This window comes from Dermacentor silvarum, chromosome 9 (genome assembly GCF_013339745.2).
Source record: "Dermacentor silvarum isolate Dsil-2018 chromosome 9, BIME_Dsil_1.4, whole genome shotgun sequence".
NCBI classification, from domain to species: Eukaryota; Metazoa; Arthropoda; class Arachnida; order Ixodida; family Ixodidae; genus Dermacentor; species Dermacentor silvarum.
In genome coordinates, this window is record NC_051162.1 from 159,934,704 (window position 1) to 159,952,666 (window position 17,963).

Consider the following 17,963-nt stretch of genomic DNA (forward strand, 5'->3'; position numbering starts at 1 on the left):
TTCTGATAGGAAGTCACGTGGGCTGGGATCCTAAGACAACCCGAAGTTGCCCGAAGTTTGCAAAATCGAACGCCGGGACGGCGCTGGCCGCGGGATAACTGTAAACAAGCTCGATAGGGAAACCGCAAAAAAAAAAAACGCACAAGAGGACAAGAAGGGAGACACACACCAGCGCTGCTGCTAAACATGCTACCAGCATGGCAGCGGCCGGCGTGGGCGGCGCACGCTCGGCGTAGTCAGCCCGTTTCTGTGTTGCCAGCTTTAAAATATACAGTTGCATTCGGGAATACGATCACTTTTCAAGATTTCGTGCGACTCGGCACAGGACACGAACTGGGCACCTCACTTTGCACAGTGCAACAAACGGCGTACGACGCGTCCGATGCCAAACGCGAAATCACACGTGTAAGTTATCGATAGCGAAAGCGATCGCTCGAGGATGCCAGCTCGCAGTGATCACGTCGGCCACCGGTGAGTAAGTAAAAACATTATTGAAAATAAATAAATAAAAGAAGGCACGGCTTGTTGGCGCTCCTATCTCAGGGCTCCACTGGCACGAGCAATTCGCTGGGCTTGGTCCAGAAGAGCCAATTGGCTCTCCCGGCCCTCATCCGCGAGCCATGCCTCCCACTGCCTATTCCTAATGAGGCCACCGGCAACATTTGAAATCATTTCACAAGACAGGAAAAAGCAGGATATCGGGTACATCTTATATGCATAAAATTTCGTGCCGACATGCTTGAATTCAATTTCAGAATGTTGGTTTGGCTGGGGCTGCGAGGCTGGCGCATGAAAATGCACACTGCTTGTGACCAGCGAAGAGCTACACACGAAAAATAGTATTGGTCGATCATGAGAACAATAATAAAGGTAATGTACGTGTGGCCATTACTCATCTCAACCAGTACATTCTTTTAACATTAACGACCTATATATAGTTAGAACGCATCGGTTTTGAGCTGCCACCCTAACATACAACGGAGAGACTGGGCGAACATGGGCTAGCTACGACGCCTTCGCTAATTGCGGAAAAAAGAGATATCGCCGCATATACGCGAGCGATGTGAAAAGCGATACCACCAGAGAAAGATGAACCGAAAAGGCACCGCGATGTGTGGGAATGGGCGTCTACAACATCGCGAACAACTTGCGCGGAACACGATGAAAATACCATGCAAGCATAATCGACAGCGCCCACGATGATAGTGCCGTGCGCGCCATTTATGGCGGGGAAGAAGCATTCACGGGATAAACACACACAAAAGAAAGCTTCAAATGGTTCACCGCCGCTCGTATGGCACCGCCTCCTAAGGCATAATGGTGCGTTAGAACCCTAGTAAGATAACACTAGAAGTAACGCAATCAGTGATCCATGCACTGCGCCGACGAGTACGTGAGACGAAGTCCAAAACCACGTCAGCCGGGGAGGTGCTCGCCAGCGTTCAACGCAAGCCAGTTCGCTGAGCGAGGTAAAAGTTGTCAAGCGCCTGCGCTGCAATCCGTCAAGTCCCCACAAAGATGGTGGCGAGCGCTCATCGCCTCTTTTTGTCGTCTGCTAGCCAGAGAACTTCCAGAGAGCAGCCAGAACAAAATCGTCCTGGCTGGTTCTGGCAGCCCGTGGGTAGCCAAAAATACAGTACATATTTTTGAGCTACTGAACAAACAAATATTCCCTGATATTGTCTCAATTGGATCTGGCATTTTCGGTTTTGCCATAGCAGTGGAACACTCATTGAAATTAAGTATGGCTGATCAAATTTAATATTTACATCGTTATATTTGTGCTCGTCGTATCAAGGTTTGACTTTACAGCCTAATGTTTCTCTCTGTGGGCTCCTTTCAAGCTATTACCTGGAACCAGGGCCGTATTGTGTGGGCCACTCCCGTTTTTTTTTTTTTTTTTCTGACATCTGCCTCTTTGTACACAGGAGAGTGCTTGAAACCAGTGCTTCCAGGTACAAAGCAGCGCGATTGTGGTGATGATGGAACTCCTCCTTCTCTCGGCCGCAGGTGCTGAACCTGGTGCTGGAGCGCTCGACCAGCCCCAGCACGGGTGCATTCTCGGAGACCCAACTGGAGAAGACGCTGCACCTGATCGGGGTGGCACTGCACGAGGAACAGCGGCTGCGGGACAAGGGGGTGCCCATGGCCGACTCGTTCTTCGCCTTCACCTCCCGGGCCACACAAGGAGGGCTGGCTGCCGCCCTCGAAAAGTCAGTGCTGGGCACGTCCGCGCATGCATGTGCAGTTGCGTTGAAGCGCAACTCTGGCGATTTTACGGCCGAGCGCTGTCTTTCTCGAGAAACACAAGAGCTATGTTCTTTGCTGCTGTGTGGCTTCGCGCAGTTGTCACTGCAGAAGGACTGAAATGTGTTTTGGTTGGTATAGATTCATTGTGGTGTCTTGTACGCCAAGCAAGAACTCAAAAGAGGACGACAGACAATGGCACTATTGCAGCATTCACACGCTGGGATGTTTGCTGCTGCCACGAGCAGGAAATGTGACAGGGAATTATTCTGCCCGTGACAACTGCAGTTATGTTATTGTCTGTTCATGCTTGGTGCCTATGGCACCACAATGAATCCTCACCGCAACTAGCGAGCCTTCATCCTGGAGGAGCACCCTGAACACAGATAGTGCACACCTAGGTTGAAAAAGTAACGTCACAAGCCCTTTATGCGCAAACACACTGACACATTTCATGGTGAGACACTTGTAAACATTAATTCTCCATGCAGTCACCATGGTTGAAACATTTGTTCCATCTGTATGCCTAGCATTGATGCAAGCATAGAAATTGCCATCAAAGTCACATCAACACTTCTTCTACATCACTGACAGGTGTGAAATGCTGTTATCAAACTCAATACAGCAAAACGAGAGACCTGTTTACATAGCGCTGTACACATAATGTTGAATATGAATTTCTGCTGCCGAGTTCTTCTTTTGAAGCAAGAACGTTATCTCCCTCCTCAATGGAACTTTTGACGACGGTACTGTTAGCACAGCCATCTTAAAACTAATATTTTGCTGCACTGGCATGACACCTGCTCTGTCTACTGGCACCATTCACATGCTGCAATCGTTTACTTCTCCGCAGACAGGAAATGTGGCAGGGGGATTATTCTGTCCATGACATCTGTTGTTATCTTAATTTCTGAGCCACCCTGTTTTTAAAAAAAGCGCGCCCTTTAACAACAGCAACAATTGATCTTCAATCATTTTTGCTCTTAGGTGTGCCTCCTCGCCTCGTGCGCCCAGCCAGAAGCCCCTGCTGGACCACACGCTCCGGCACTTCAAGAGAGTCCGCGACGGCCCTTCCGAAACCGCCTCGACCCCCATGGAGGTCGAGGACTCCTCCGGCAGTGCCAGGTCCGACGGAGGCGGCGGCGGGGGAGGCAGCGGTCGCAACGCGGCCGCGGCCGCAGCCCGGCGTGCCCGCATCATGGCCCAGATGTCGGCCATGCAGAAGAACTTCATCCGCGAGTACTCGGACCTCTTCAAGGAGGCCACCGAGACGGAGGTGGCGTCGGCCGCGGCCCCCGAGGTGGTGCGGCACACGTGCATCCTGTGCCGCGAAGACGAGGAGCTGTCGTTGAGCGGCCGCACCCTGGTGCTGTCCGTGCTGGTGCAGCGATCCACCGTGCTCTCCAAGGTGAGCGCGGAGCGGGGCTCGCCTGTGTTGCAGAGAGGCTCGCTAATGGTACGTTCATAATGACCAGCGTGCGCGAAAATATACACGAGTGCAAACGCAAGTACGTTTTTGTGCGTGCTGATGGGGGCGTAGACGTGTCCACTTCTAGGGGGAAGCAGCCTCATTGGCGATCGAGGCAGTGCAAGTTCGGTATTTCCTATGCTTCATTGCGTAATTGATAAAGGTGACATAAACTATGTCTGATGCGGATAGCTGTGAATGAAAAGATTAGCCTGCTGTGCTTCCGTGGCACATTTATGCTTTTATGAGCACGCATCCTCGCCTTTGTGAGCGCGATGCAGACAGGCTGCGAGGCTGTGCTTGTGTCAATCGCTACTGCTGTTACCTCGCTAACTCAAAACGAGTTTTGCGTCATTTAGATTTCGAGCATTGTGTTGGATCTGTGCGTTTTCTTTCATTTCTTTCTTTCGCACAGAAAAAGATTCTTCTTTTTATCTCTGCTGCAGTTTGAAATCTTCTTTTACATTGCTTTTCAACCCGAGTTGCAACGACATTATGTATTAATTGCAGATGCCAACAACTAGCAATATCGCTAAGGGCCTAGCTGGCTTGACAACAACATTTTGTGAACATTTGGAAATAAACTGGGGAATAATTTGTTTAGAAAAAATATTGTCCATATCCAGCACACGTCTTGGAATCTATGTGAAGCGAAGCTTTCGTGAAATGGTTAATCAAATGCTACAAATTAGGCCATTTGATTCCTGCGTCTTTGGCGCAAAGGAAGCTGGTGCTCACGCACATGCTTTGAAAATTGAAACCCCATACGACCCAACCAATCAGTCAAGGGCACCAAAAGCTTTAACTGCTGTGGTTTATGTGCAGGATCGGTCACAGCTGCCACTGCCCCCACCGTCCTCAGGCGGGGAGGACGAGGACGAGTCCCAGTCCAAGAAGGAGGGTTCGAACCCCCTGGACGAGGAAGACCCCACTTGTGCCTTCGGGGACCTGCGCTATGGCCCCCATGCCAGCACCTGCGGCCACGTCATGCACGCCCGCTGCTGGCAGAAGTTCTTCGAGTCGGTCGTCACCAAGGAGCGACGGCGGCCGGCCAGGTGAGCATTGCTGGCCATAAGGCCCTAGGCAGCAAGGAGAACGATGGCGCCGATTTTTGATGGGACCTGCAATCACTCGGGACCTCTCTGATGCGCTTTCAAAACTGTCTCGTGTACCTTTGCGGTTGTGACCATCAGCCGCAAGTATGGGTGAGAAGAATAAGGGGAACCAGGGAGTCTGATTTTTGTTGGTTTTAACTGTACGAAGCCAGCAGGTAGTGAAGCCAAGGAAAGCCTAGGGGGCGTTTACAGTTGTCCTAAAGGGAAGTGTAGAAATGATGAGAAGGGAAGTGAATGTGGACGAAGATACAAGTTGCTGCGGGTGAGTGCTGAACCCAGATCTTTTGCGATACCCATGCAATGCTCTACTATTGTGCCATGGCAGTCATTCTCCCGTCAACTTTCTTGGGTACAGTAAAACCTCGTTCATGCGTTTTGGTAAAAAAAGTGCTAGAAATAACATACAGTCAAATCTTGTTAATTTGAACACACTTAATTTGAACTTTCGGTTTATTCGAACTGACGCTGTGGTCCCGTCAAAGTTGTGTATTCCAATTGGCGAAAATGCCTGGTAATTCGAACGCGAAAGCATTTGCAACGCTTAATGCAAACGTACCGTGCCCCGACAATGCTCTCAGCAGCGCAATGCCTCCGACTGGCATAGCTCCGACACCGCCATAGAGGAAAAGCTTAAGAGAGACCCCTCAACGCCGCGCGTGACGAAGAAAAAAAAAAAAAAAAACTATCCGGCGGAAATTTTACTCTCTCAAATGGCAAGGTTGCCACCATTCGTCGCGCCGGAGCATGCGTGTACACGTCTAGAACTTCTTTTAATTTAAACAAATTTTCGGGTCCCTTCGAGTTCGAATTATCGAGACTACTGTACTAACCGTGACAACATACAATCCAAAGTCACTAAATAATTCGGCAGACTCAACTGTAGTTAACATCTATGTAATGCATTGTGCGAATAGCTGCAGCATGAGACACCGACATACACTGATCTAGTGGTGCCCGAGTGGCCCCGAGATGCGCGTTTTTGTTGTTGTGTCTTCGGCAAGCTTATGTTTGCGCTCCTCGAATTCGGCCCGAGTCGGCAGCTTTTTGGGTGCAGCATTTTGGTGGGAAGTTCTAACGTGCCTACTCATTGAGAATTGGTGCAGCTCAGGACGCCGACGTGCATCGAGATATTAGGGCCCGAGCCACCTGACGCACATTGTCATTTTAAGATAGCGATGGGAATCCGAAACGAAATCCAGCTGTTGGGTGAGGCCAGAATACAACGCCACTTGAGCGAAACATGACGCTTACTTCACGCGGCCTGCAGCAGGGAATGGTGGCGCGTTTAGGTTAACGCCTTTTAAAAACCCGCAGTATGCTTCTTACGCCACGGGCGCTATGAAGTGGATAGCTGAAGATGCTTATCACAATAGGCTTGGAGGTGATAGCTGCGAATGGCGACGTGCGACAACCCGCGAGGAGATTTGCTGGTACCAGCACAGAAAACAAAGTTCAATGTGGAACATTTCTTCAACCACAGGCGTCACTTAGTTCGTCAGCTTGGGAGCTGGCAAGTGGTCAATAAATCCTCGTGTGCAACCATATGGCACCAAAGCTGTTAGCTCCATATTAGGCGCTCGTCCTTTACGTGTCCCTCTTACCTGCTTCGCGCTTCACTACTTATCATTATGGAAAACCAACTTGCCAGAACCACTGATGTAATATTTGATGTGGATCACTGTGCTTCATTGGCCACAGATACCAAACACACAAGATGGTATTCTCGAGAGATCACTTTTAGAGACACTGCTATCGCATTCACAAGATCTTGCGTGTCTTATCGAAATATGCGACTGAGAGTGTTCCTGGCGCTCTGCGCAGGTAGCAAGCTGGGCACAGAGCCAGAGGTGGTGGTGGCCGCATGCGCCAACGCATCCGGTGCCAAGTCACGCGAACTCTCGCGAACGGGATAGCATCTTCGAAAGCAATTGTAGTCGAGCACGAAATGATCCCACAGCAACTTTCAAGAAAACGTGCTCTGCCACCATCTCATGATAGCGGTGATTCTACACCTCTGATGGTAGGCTGTTGCCTACACCACGAACACGGTTTTGGTTTCGTATCTGATTTTAACGCACAGGCAATTTCCGGGCGTATTTTTTTCTGAAAACGGGTACGCATCAGATTCGTGTAAATACGGTAGCGTTGTTCAGCTTTACAAGGCTATGGTCGCGAACGGCTCAGAAATTCGACGACTCTTTCTAACATGTCGCGATCTGCAGCCTTTTGATGCCAACTGTACTACAGGAGGGGGATAGAGTGGAACAAGCAGCCACGTGTCACCTGATGCACGTGGATGCATGCGCAGGTATGGCCGGCACATCAGCTTCAACGTGGAGAAGCGCGAGTTCCTCTGTCCACTGTGCGAGTGCCTGAGCAACGCGGTGGTGCCCCTGCTGCCACCGGTGTCGGCGCTGGTGCCTTCAGAGTGCCTTGAACGGGCTGCCCAGGTAGGATGCGAGAGCATGGTTAACGAGAATGACGAATCAAATATTGTCTCATTTGTGACTATTCACTCTTCGAGTCTAACAGTCACCATTCGTAAACACGGAATATTTTTTCTAATAGTTTTTGAATATATCAAATAATCAAGTGCACACGATCAAACGTAACATTGGAGTGAATGTGCGATGAATTTCATCCTGGCTGCTGTAGTAGGCATGAAACATGAGAAGTTACGTAACGGTGCATGCTACACATTGTGCTCATAAGAGGCAGGCTTTTAAGACTGCTGGGTATGAGAACAAATTTGTGCCTAGTGCACCATTAGTGCTTTTTATCAGGGGTGTGCGAATAATCGAATGTTTGAGTTCAAATGGAATAGCGAACGTTTTAATAATTCGATTCGCGAGTCGAATATCTCATATTCAGTTTCTTGAGTATTAAATTTCTTAAATGTTGGTACCGTCGGTGAATGATCCGGCAGTGGTCGGTGCCTTGTTGTGCAAAGCATTCCCGCTGCGCACAATCTTTATCGGTACAAGGTTCAGCCAGGTCAACTGGACAGATCAAAACGATTAACGCTACGTGAACAGAGGGAACCACAAAAGTAGCACGTGTAGAAAGCATGGAAGCATGTGTGAAGATCGGGTCGATTAGCCACCGGAAGGCACGCTGATGGCGTCGAATACGCAAGTTCAGTGTTAATTGTGACATTCACAACACAATATTCGGTTCATGATGATCAGTTTGCAAAGTGACAGTCATTTTGAGCCAGAAGGACAAAGTTTAGGACAATGTACCAAGGACAATGTACCCACGATTCCTGTGCTGGCTGAACCAGCACACTTGCAGCTGCTGTAGACGTTAGCTGTAGGGTTCTCTTGTAATTGTCATTTTTGTGTGCTGTCAGCGACCACTGCTCTTTCTCTCGCCGTCCTGTGCAACGCAGGTTCAGGCCCTTGGCCCCGACCCAGGCTTTGAGGCATGGCTGCGGGGTGCCCGCCTGGCCCTGGAGCGAGCCACCCTGCTGCGTCGGGAGGGTCCCTCCAGCGAGGGTGAGTAAGGGGGACCGTATTGTGTCACCTGGGCAACCGGTGGGTGTGTTTTTCTGGCTGGAAAACAATGGTGACTTGGCTAGCGGACCGTGGTCAACATCTGCTCAAGTTGCCGGGGGACGCAGATTTGGTGCAAACTGGTTGTTCCAATTAACACACAGCAAGCCTAAGAACGAAGTGAAACGATCTGTTCAGATCAAACCAACTGCATGTTTTTGGGAACCTCCTGGACAAGCCTGCACTGTTTCTTTAATAATAATTACAGTGATTAACAAGGTTTTTAGTTTACGTTAAATCTACAATGTTACTGCAGGGTGTGCAAAGCACATTTTAAAACCTGTTTCACTTGTTCGCAATGTGTAAACACCTAAGTAACATGCTTTTTTTTTTGTTTTGTGCTTAAAGCATCCCCCCCGAAATTATTAAGTTGAAGGTATCATGACCGCCATCTTGCGTGTAGTTCAGATTCTCCCACCAGGCAACGCCACTCAGTCATGTCTGCAAAAAGCGAAAAAAATCTTCTCTTCGCCGTCACAGCATGTCTGACCCACTTGTGACGCTGCAACAGGTGATCCGCTGTAGTTGAGGAAAATTCCCCCTCCCCCTTCTTTTCAGGACAAGTTGTGCCTGGCACCATTGTTGTTTTGTGGCTGCACGTCCTGGCCTTGTCCCCGCTTGGTCGAACTTTTCTCTATGTAAAATGGTCAGTGCTGATGATCGTGGCTATCAGTGGTTCGTCGCTGCCGCTTTTGACGTGGCTGTCATGTGAGTGCGGGTTGCTGCTTCGAAAGCAGTCTCGGCAGATGGCCTGCAGACCAGTGCTTACTGCAGAACCTTGAGTGCCATTTATCGTCAGCTAGTTTTGTTTCTTTCTCTTCCTAGTGTGTAAATTTTTAAATTATTTTTTTTAGGATTCTGCAAAGTGTGGGCCCGTTAAACAAAGGTTCTAGGCTTGAAACGTTCACTATTGCTTTGTGCCTATAAACAGATAAATAGATAAATAAAGGAAAGGGAAGGAAATTGCTACGGACCGCAGTAACTGTCTAGCGCAGTCTGCTGACACCTGAACAGCAGTCGGCAGTGGAGGAGAGGTGGCGGTAAAAGAGTAGGGGTAAAGGTTAGTAGAGAGTATAGAATAACGACGAAATATTTACAACAGTACGACTAAGAAGGCCCCGCACACAGGCCCCGCACACCGGCACTGTTAGGTCGCATGGAACAGCCGGGTGTCGAGGCCCGACTGTTTCAAGGAGTAGCAGTGCTTTTGTAAGCTACCCCAGTCCACGTGCATAGAAATTAGAGTTGTTGGCACAGCTGAAACCAGTTTTGTTTCGACCCCGTGTGCCGCGGTCAAATCACGCTTCAATACTTCGCTGGGCGTCGGAACATATGCCATTTGATTAGTAGCGCGCAGCTTGGAATGCTGCAGGTTACGCAGCCATCAGCACTTTTTGCTGCAGTCTGCAAGGCTCGCTCATTGTTTGCTGCTAATCCTATCGTTCAACCGGCGTCGCGTAGAATAGTCACAGTACCCTGCCACACACATCGCACTTCACTGCGGGGGGAGAGCAAGTTTCAGATATCGTTGTATCTGGAACGAGCCTGCAAAATAGGAGGAGGCATGGGCAATTTGCAATTCTACCGGGCACAATGGCACAATAGCCTAACCTGCCGGCTAGCTGGCATGCACTCATGATGTACTGTGCACGGTGCTTTCTTTCTTTCATATTTTTCTCCCCGCAGCCGCAAGTAAGTGAGCTCATGTAGGACTACATTGAAGGCGTAGTTGCAGACACGTGTGCTTGAAGGAATGTGGGGTAGGCGCGGTGACTAGACTGAGGCAAACACTCAAACCTGGAGAAAGAATTCCCTCCGCGTTTCGCCCGCTTTGTAATGTTTAGTGGCTCCACATTCGACAAATGTTGGAACTGACTTGGAACAGTTTGATATCTTTTTGCACAGATCGCGTCACCACCAAAAATCACCTGTGAAATATATGATTTGTTGAAAATCTTCTCTTTCAAGCACTGCTTAGTAAAACTGGCAAGTGCTTGTAATTAGTTGAAGACACTGTATGGCTCTAGTAATGTGCAACAATTGTTGTGAATTAGCGTGTACATGAAAAAGAATGTCAATTTGCACGGACCTGGCCATCAGAAAAGCTAGCTACATTCACTGCTCCCCTATAGATTCCCTAATTAACATAAGAATTTTTCTTTTTATAGAATCCAAGAGAAGGGCTTGCTGCTTGATTAGTGAAAATTATTGAAAATTTCAGAGTTTCAGCTTGAATAGTTTTGTCCCTTCTTCGGTAATGCGTGACCAAGTATAGTCATAAATTGTCAATTTGAAATAATACCTCACGAACTATTCATCAGAACACAAAGCAACTTGGCATAGATTATAAGTACAATGTAGCCTAGAAAACCACTAAATATTGTTGTCCTGAGTTTAAAAGGAAAAGAAAGATATTCATTCATAAACTTTTATAGTTTTGCCCATTTTTATTGGCACCTATATAAATTTGTAATTGCCTTGCACTCAATTTCGCTTCAGAGAAACCTTGTATAATATTTAATCGAAAGGCACAGCAAATTTCATTTTGTTATGTGGAACAGTTTTCCCGGAAACACAGCATAACAGAGGCTAGTACAGCAAAAGCGCTGTTTTTTGCTCCCACTGTGTTGACTGCCATCAGGTAACGCTTCAGGCTAGGCGATAATACTAGGTGTCATTGGAAAGCGCAGATGGTAAGCTTTCTAATGCAGTAAAGTTCACATTCGTCCAATGAGCACAGGAAGCACAGTGCGTCTGCAAACAATGACTAAAACGCTGAGTGCGTGCTGCCGGAGTGGGACCGCCCCCTTAAAGAGACACTGTGGCATGCCACTTGTGCACCGCTATGGCTTTCTTTTAAATGTGGAAAAAAAAAAAAATTCTGCGATAGGTATTGCTGGCAATTGAAAATGATGTTTTCAAATGTGCTCTGCAAACCTTGTTTTGACATTGTGGCCATAAAGTTAATAATTATGTGATGTGATAGTGCGGGTTGAGCTTGTATTGAATCTTTAGCATGCATTCGACCGGCAAGTTGAGCAGGCTGTGTGTCCAAGTTACTTGTGAGTGGACGCTTTGATCGAGAAACAACGGCTTCGCGCCAGTCGCAACGCTGCTGAGCCAGTCAGCAGTGCAGGAGCAGGACGTTGGAATACACTGATGGTTATTTGATGTGGCAATGGTGATGTGAGCAGATATGAATGGCTCCAGTCAGTTAGAATTGCGGTCAGATAGGAAAGGGAGTGCATTGCCAAAAATTGCCATGGCATTTACAATTTTGGAACCTTTGGCAGGGGGCAAATGATGCTGAACCCGACAATGAAAAGGCTCTTTATCGTCGGCGAGACTGCAGATCGACCCGTGCAGTGCCAACAATGGCTACGTGTGAAGTCGGCGATCGACTCACAGGATGCGTAGTCCACGTTTTCGTCTGTTGCGTCGACTGACCTTCACGAGCTGACAGTAACTCACAAAACCCACCTGCCCGCGAAGCTTGAAAAACCATTCTGTATTTTGGAGGAAAACTGGAAAGGACAGCTTTCTGTGCAATAAAAGATTGCCATAAAAGAGAGGTCCACTATTACACTGAAAGTCTATGTTCAGTACAATATAGGTTCAGTAATTCAGCCTAAGAGGGCAAAAAAGCACTCGGTTCCGTTCAACGGCCATTCTATTGATAAACGAAAATTTTTTCCAGACCTTCATATAAAATTGAGCTGTAATCAGTGCTGGCATATTAATTTAGTATTACATTTAATACGAGCATACCATGCTGTAGATCTTGATTCCTAGGTACCCAAATTGCTGATTAACATTCTTGTAATGCAATACTAGTAGACTCCCGAGCATGTGGAGCACGGTGTCTTCTCTCACAAAATTTGTAAGCATTGATCTTTGTGAGAAATTTTCCGATATTCAATATTCGGTTTTAAATCTACTATTTGGTATTCACACACCCCTAATAATCGAATAATTCAGAATACCTGAACTCGCCCTTAAGCAAACTTTCGTGATGCATTTTTTACAGTGTATAGATTTATTATCTACAGTGTAGAAAAGAAGCCAGGAAGGAATTAATTTATTTGAACTGAAACTATTCATATTGAGGAATAATTTTAGGCTGTGCCTCGAAATGCTTGTCAGCATCACTAAGAGTGGGGTTCTTTATGGCGAGGGACATGTGTGAGTGACTCGATAGGCTGTCGCTCTGATAAGTTTCCGAGACGCATCAGGCGTGCTTCTGAGCATTCTTGCATATATGCTTGGAAAAGAGAGCCTGACGAAAATCCGTGAAAACAACTCCCACGAATGCTGCAATCCTGGCATGCGAACGTCCTTGCGGCAGGGGTCACATAGAATAATTCGCCTTGTCTGGGTGGGATTGTAGTTGCCGACAAGCTGAACTCGTCCACGGTTTTAGGATGGTCTAATCTTTTTTCTGTTTTGGCTGCGCAGACAAGATGCACCCGCGACTGCTGCCTCCGCCCCTGAAGGAGGTGCTGGAGGCGATTCCTCCCGAAGCAGCCAGCCACCTGTCCCGCCTGTACGCCTGCTACAAGGAGCCCGCGGGCGCCAACGCAAATGGTGCCGGCAACGGCGCAGAGGGTGCCGGTGGCCTGCAGTTCCCCGGCACCTTGTCTGAAATGCTCAAGCTTTTCTGCCAGGCCTGCTACATGGTGGGTTCTCCATACACGCCTGCTTGTAGTTTTGGCAGTAAATAAAAAAAGATACAGAAAGGAGGCTATTTACATATGTATAGGGAAAATCGACCACCGCGTCGGCTGCTGCGCCCTCTCGCCTCGGGCGTAGTCTTAGAGGAGAAAACTGGCACTCAAGAAATCACATGCCCAATCTAGCTAGAAATTGCGCCTTTGGGTGAGGCCTAACGCTGGTTCGGACAAAGCCTTCCTCGCCCCGAACCGATCGTCGTCCCATTTTCCAAGAGCTTGCCCCACGTTGGGAACGCCAAATGTCGGGATATAGGTGGGGGCAGCCAACGGCTCTCTGCCTCGGCACACCGAGCCCCGCGGTTGGCGCATGCCTGTGCATCAACCGCGGTCCGGTACAAGCTCGAGGAAACAATAGACGACAACCACGTGTACACTCGGAAAGCATTTATTACGACTGCAACTAACACTTTGAGCAGGCCAGCTAGCTATAGTTGACATCGCTGATGGTTCCCTCGAAGAGATTAATACACTAGGTAAAGAAGGGCTTCCGACTTACCAACTGGGGAATACGGGCGACTGCGGCAATCGCCGCGGCAAGAACACGGTTGACTAACCACGTGCGGGAATACGGGAGTGGCGGCGGAGACTTCCGCCATCGCCGCTTGCTGGGGACCAAAAGAGACTCAAGCGATGTCAGCGGGATCTCACGTGACCCACCCGGTGGCGCTGATAACGCTTGCGACTCCCGTGCGCCGCCCGCGAAAGGAAAGCTTCTCCTCTCCCCACCCTGCCTGGCGCACGTGCGCCCGTTGCGATGTTCGCCGCGCGTGTGGCTGTCATGGGACCCAAGGATTCCCACAGGTGGTGGCACCAATTGGAGGCCATTTGTAAATGCGGGGCTTTTCGGAAGAGCCTCGTCGTGGGCTGGTACTGTCCCCGAATGAAATGGTTGTACGGTCTTTTAAATAAGTTCTTAATCTCAAACGAGCTTGACAGTGCGGATGACTTGATTCTCGGACGATCACTTTCAGAAATAGTTTTGCTTTTGCGAGACTTGGCTCGTTTTGGCTCGGAACCCCAGTGCCAAGAGTGCCTCCAAAAGTGCCTACAGTGCTCTTGGCACTGATAGTGAGCTTGGCACAATGCCAGGAACACTTGTCGGAGCTGCTTTCGGTGCCGAGTCACGCGAAATTTCGCGAGAGTGAAACTATCTCCCAGAGTGATCATCTGAGAATACTGCCCAAGAAAAGCTCCGTATCCTTCTTAGACGACGATGATAAGTAATGAGAACTCGTTTCCGAATTGGTTCCTTAAATAAAGGTACCATTTCTCATTCTGTTGATCTCGCATTACATTCACAGTTTCATTTTTTCTATTTCATGGACTGAAACGTCCACCCTCGCGTTACAATCGCGGCTGCATTACATTCGAGTAAATACGGTACGTAGCCATCACCGCTCGTCACATCTCCTCAACATTGCCAACATTGGATTTCAGGGGCCAGCCATAGTAGTTAGTGAGCTTCTCAATCAGATTGTAGCGCCCACCGACGTCGCAACGCGGGGACGCTAAGGTTGGCGCTCTCAGCCGGCCCCTTGGTGCCGGCTGTGAAAGAAGGGAAAAACAAAGAGGGGCAGCACGTGCTCAATGCGTAAGCACGCCATGCGCAGTTCTGTTCTAGAAGCCTGCTACGCTGGTCTTCCTGTTCTGGCACTCTGCTGCGACCCCTCTGTTGTTGACAGTGGTGACCTGGGGAGAAATTATGCAGAAATTTCAAGGTGTCCAACATTCTTGATGACACCAGTATACAAAATTTATTTACAGACTTTTGTAGCCGTGCAGGCTCGCATCCAGCCGGTTTCACACCAGGTGTTATCGCTAGATGTTGCCAACACAGTTGGCCTCTCATGGCTCGCGCATTCCAGACAATACTGTTGACCCCTGTGCAAGGACGTCTAAACACACTCCCGTAGATAGAGGTGACAGCCAGTAACCCACCGGCCTGCCGCTTCTTTCTTCCTCACGCACGCGCACTCTCCGGTGTCTCCCAGGTGGGCCTGGATGCGCACCCCAACGTGGACGACGACCGGGTGCCCGCCCAGGTGTGGTGGTCGTGCGCCTACACCATCCACGGGGCCGAGTGGCTGCTGCGGGGCAAGCCCCTGCTGGGGGACCTGTCAGCGCGGCGCTTGCACTGCCTCGAGGCCCTCGTCCGCACTGCGGCCGCCTCGCTGCGCGTCTCGCCCCCCGAGGCCGTGTCCAGCCACTGCCTGCGACTGCTGGGCAGGGTGTTTGCTGTGGCCAGGTGGGCTTTAGTCTCCAGCCTTTTTTGTGGCTAACGGCCGTCTTTTGAAAGGGAACTGCAGATGGGGCGAGTTGGTGGTTTTCCATCGCCGTGTTCCCGCTCTCTTTCTTCGTCCCGTGTTGGTAGCGCTGTTTTTAAGTACAGTGGAATCTCATTGATACGATCTTCATGAGAGCTGGAAAATAAAACATATAATCCGAAAGTCATATTATCCAAACATAATCGTGTATAAGAAAAAAAAACGCATCATGCAGAATCGTATCAACGAGATTCCACTGTATTGTATAGCTGTCTTGTATTGTATAGCTTGTCTTTTGTCGCCCCTGGTACCTGTCGCTGAGTTCCTTACAAATGACTCTGGAACGAAAGTGACGCTGCGGTGCTGTTGAATGCACAGTGGCGCAAACAATTGGCTGCAACACCGCCGACGAACAAACTGCCGCATGTAGATTTGTGCGGGATGTAGAACCTTACACCAGCGACATGGGGAGCCAAGTTGAGCAATACTGAAACACTTTTGCTCTCTGTTAACCCGACTAAGTCCAAACACTATTCAGCATTAAAGAAAGTTAAAAACAATGTGTTCACATTTATTTCTGGCGTAGAGTAACATTACTACAAGAAACAGTAAAATGATAATTGATTGAAATTAATTAGTTTGATATTTAATGTCATTAGTTTGCTAATTATGCATTGGGCTTCAGCTGCAGAAGTTACCCAGATCTCCCCAAATTTGTCATTGTTGCTGTCTGTTCATTATGACTGCTTCATGTTTGTTGTACTTTGCATCAAGAAGTGATACAAATCAGCATTCGCTTCCCGAGGAAATTCGCTTCAGGTACATTTTTAGTGCAGATTTCACCTAGCCCTCTGCAACTCCATTGACGTCAAAGCACTCAGGATGATACATCAGCGTTTTTTGAGCGAGTCGTGTTGTCCTTATGCTGTCAGGCCTAACAAAAGGTGTTGGTCGTAAAAATGGATTGATTTCTTTCTACCAGGTGGTGCAGTTGCCGTGCGTTGGCAATGTGAAATTCTCCACTCAAAGCCTCTTCAAGGACATGCATGTAGCAGGCCATAGCTGTTTAGCAGATGTGGCTGTGCAAACAGCCAGAATGCGAAATTGAAACGTCACTATAAAAATAAAAAAATACAGAAAGGAGCCCACATTTCTCATGTGCGTCCTTTTTCTCATTTTGGTTTTGAAAAAGAAGTCCGTGGAAGTAGTCACACAAGAGGAATGAAATAGAATTTGCCTAATATTTTCGTACCAAACTGAATTCTTACCAGCTTCAACTTTCTCTTGTTCTTCATAGCCCGCCCGGTACATGCCCCAACAGTTCTCAAGACGGCGATCCTGCAACATCACCATCTGCAAGTTCTCAACCTGCCACCGACATGGGGACGGCAGCAGCACCGTTCTGTGCCGAATCTTCCAAAGATCCAGTGACATCGACCATGTGCCTGGCGCAGGACATCCTAGGCACGGCAGGCTTGTCGCCGTCTGAACCCAGCCTGCCTCCATCAGTGGCCATGACTCTGAAGACGGCTTCCAGTGGGTCTGTGCTGGACATAGACGCATTTGGACTGCTGGTGGCGCTGTGCCTGTCGGCACCGTCGTTGTTTGCCAACACTGCACCCCTGCCCCTAGGGGGCGCCCTAGACGGTCACGTCCTGCGGCTAGTCCTTGCCCTTCACCTGGTACAGGTGAGTTGTGCAGTGCGATTGGTGGGTGGCATCCCACTGGGAGGAGGAAACTGAGCAGCATCTCCAGAGTGGGCTAAGAAAGTGTGTAATGAGGGATGGAATGAAATGCAATTGGTGTAACGTTTTGAGATCAGAAGACAGCAGCATGGATTAGAAAGCAAACAGGTGTAGCAGATGTGAAGTTGCGCAGGTCATGTAATGTATATAGCAGATACCGTATATGGTCATGCAAGGGCTGCACAGTTTTTCTTTCACAATTTTGACGAGGTACGGACCTTACACGGGGGTGGGCTATATTGGTCCAAGGCTATATTGGTCCAAAGAGGGAACACTTTTTGTTTTTAGAGTGAATTTATTTGTCCCTTTGAGCTCGTCTGTGTGCAACACCGATGTGCACATTCTGTCAACATCAAAGTTGTGGCCGGCTGCGTGCCTGCTGTACTGCTTAGGGCAGCATCGTATGCTGTGAGACACTTTCTGCTAACAGCTTCACACAAAGATATGGTAGGCCAAACTATTGCTCTTACGTGAGTGCGGCCTCTACTCATGTATATACGGTAAGCGTTGGTCTATTAAAATACTGTCAGCGCCTGATATTTTTAACATTCCTGATAATTTGAATGCCTTCACGGCACTGCCACTTAGCCTGTAAAGTCAATAACGTATAAGGACGCGTGAAATTTTGTACACTGTAACCCTTCACCATCCGATTTTTCGGACTTTTGCTGTGACCGCAGGTCCGAGATGGCATTAATTGAAGCCGCCACCGCCACCGTTTTATTAACATTTTATTAATCTCGCAGCTTCGAACCAGCGTCCACACATGCTGATCTGCTGGCAGCTGTAGTAGTCGTCTTGTGCTGTCGTTAGGCCTAGCATCCTGGATGTTCGCCAAGG

The 17,963-nt window shown here is 48.7% G+C and overlaps 1 protein-coding gene across 1 annotated transcript in view; it reads left to right on the forward strand.

Annotated features, from left to right (window-relative positions):
* LOC119464030 (E3 ubiquitin-protein ligase UBR2-like) overlaps window positions 1-17,963 on the forward strand; it is a 72,796-nt gene that overhangs the window by 35,981 nt on the left and 18,852 nt on the right. Inside the window, 8 exon segments of the mRNA XM_037724848.2 lie at window positions 1,984-2,213; window positions 3,235-3,655; window positions 4,541-4,770; window positions 7,139-7,280; window positions 8,222-8,327; window positions 12,840-13,060; window positions 15,106-15,359; window positions 16,676-17,066. Coding sequence (XP_037580776.1) covers window positions 1,984-2,213; window positions 3,235-3,655; window positions 4,541-4,770; window positions 7,139-7,280; window positions 8,222-8,327; window positions 12,840-13,060; window positions 15,106-15,359; window positions 16,676-17,066 — 1,995 coding nt within the window.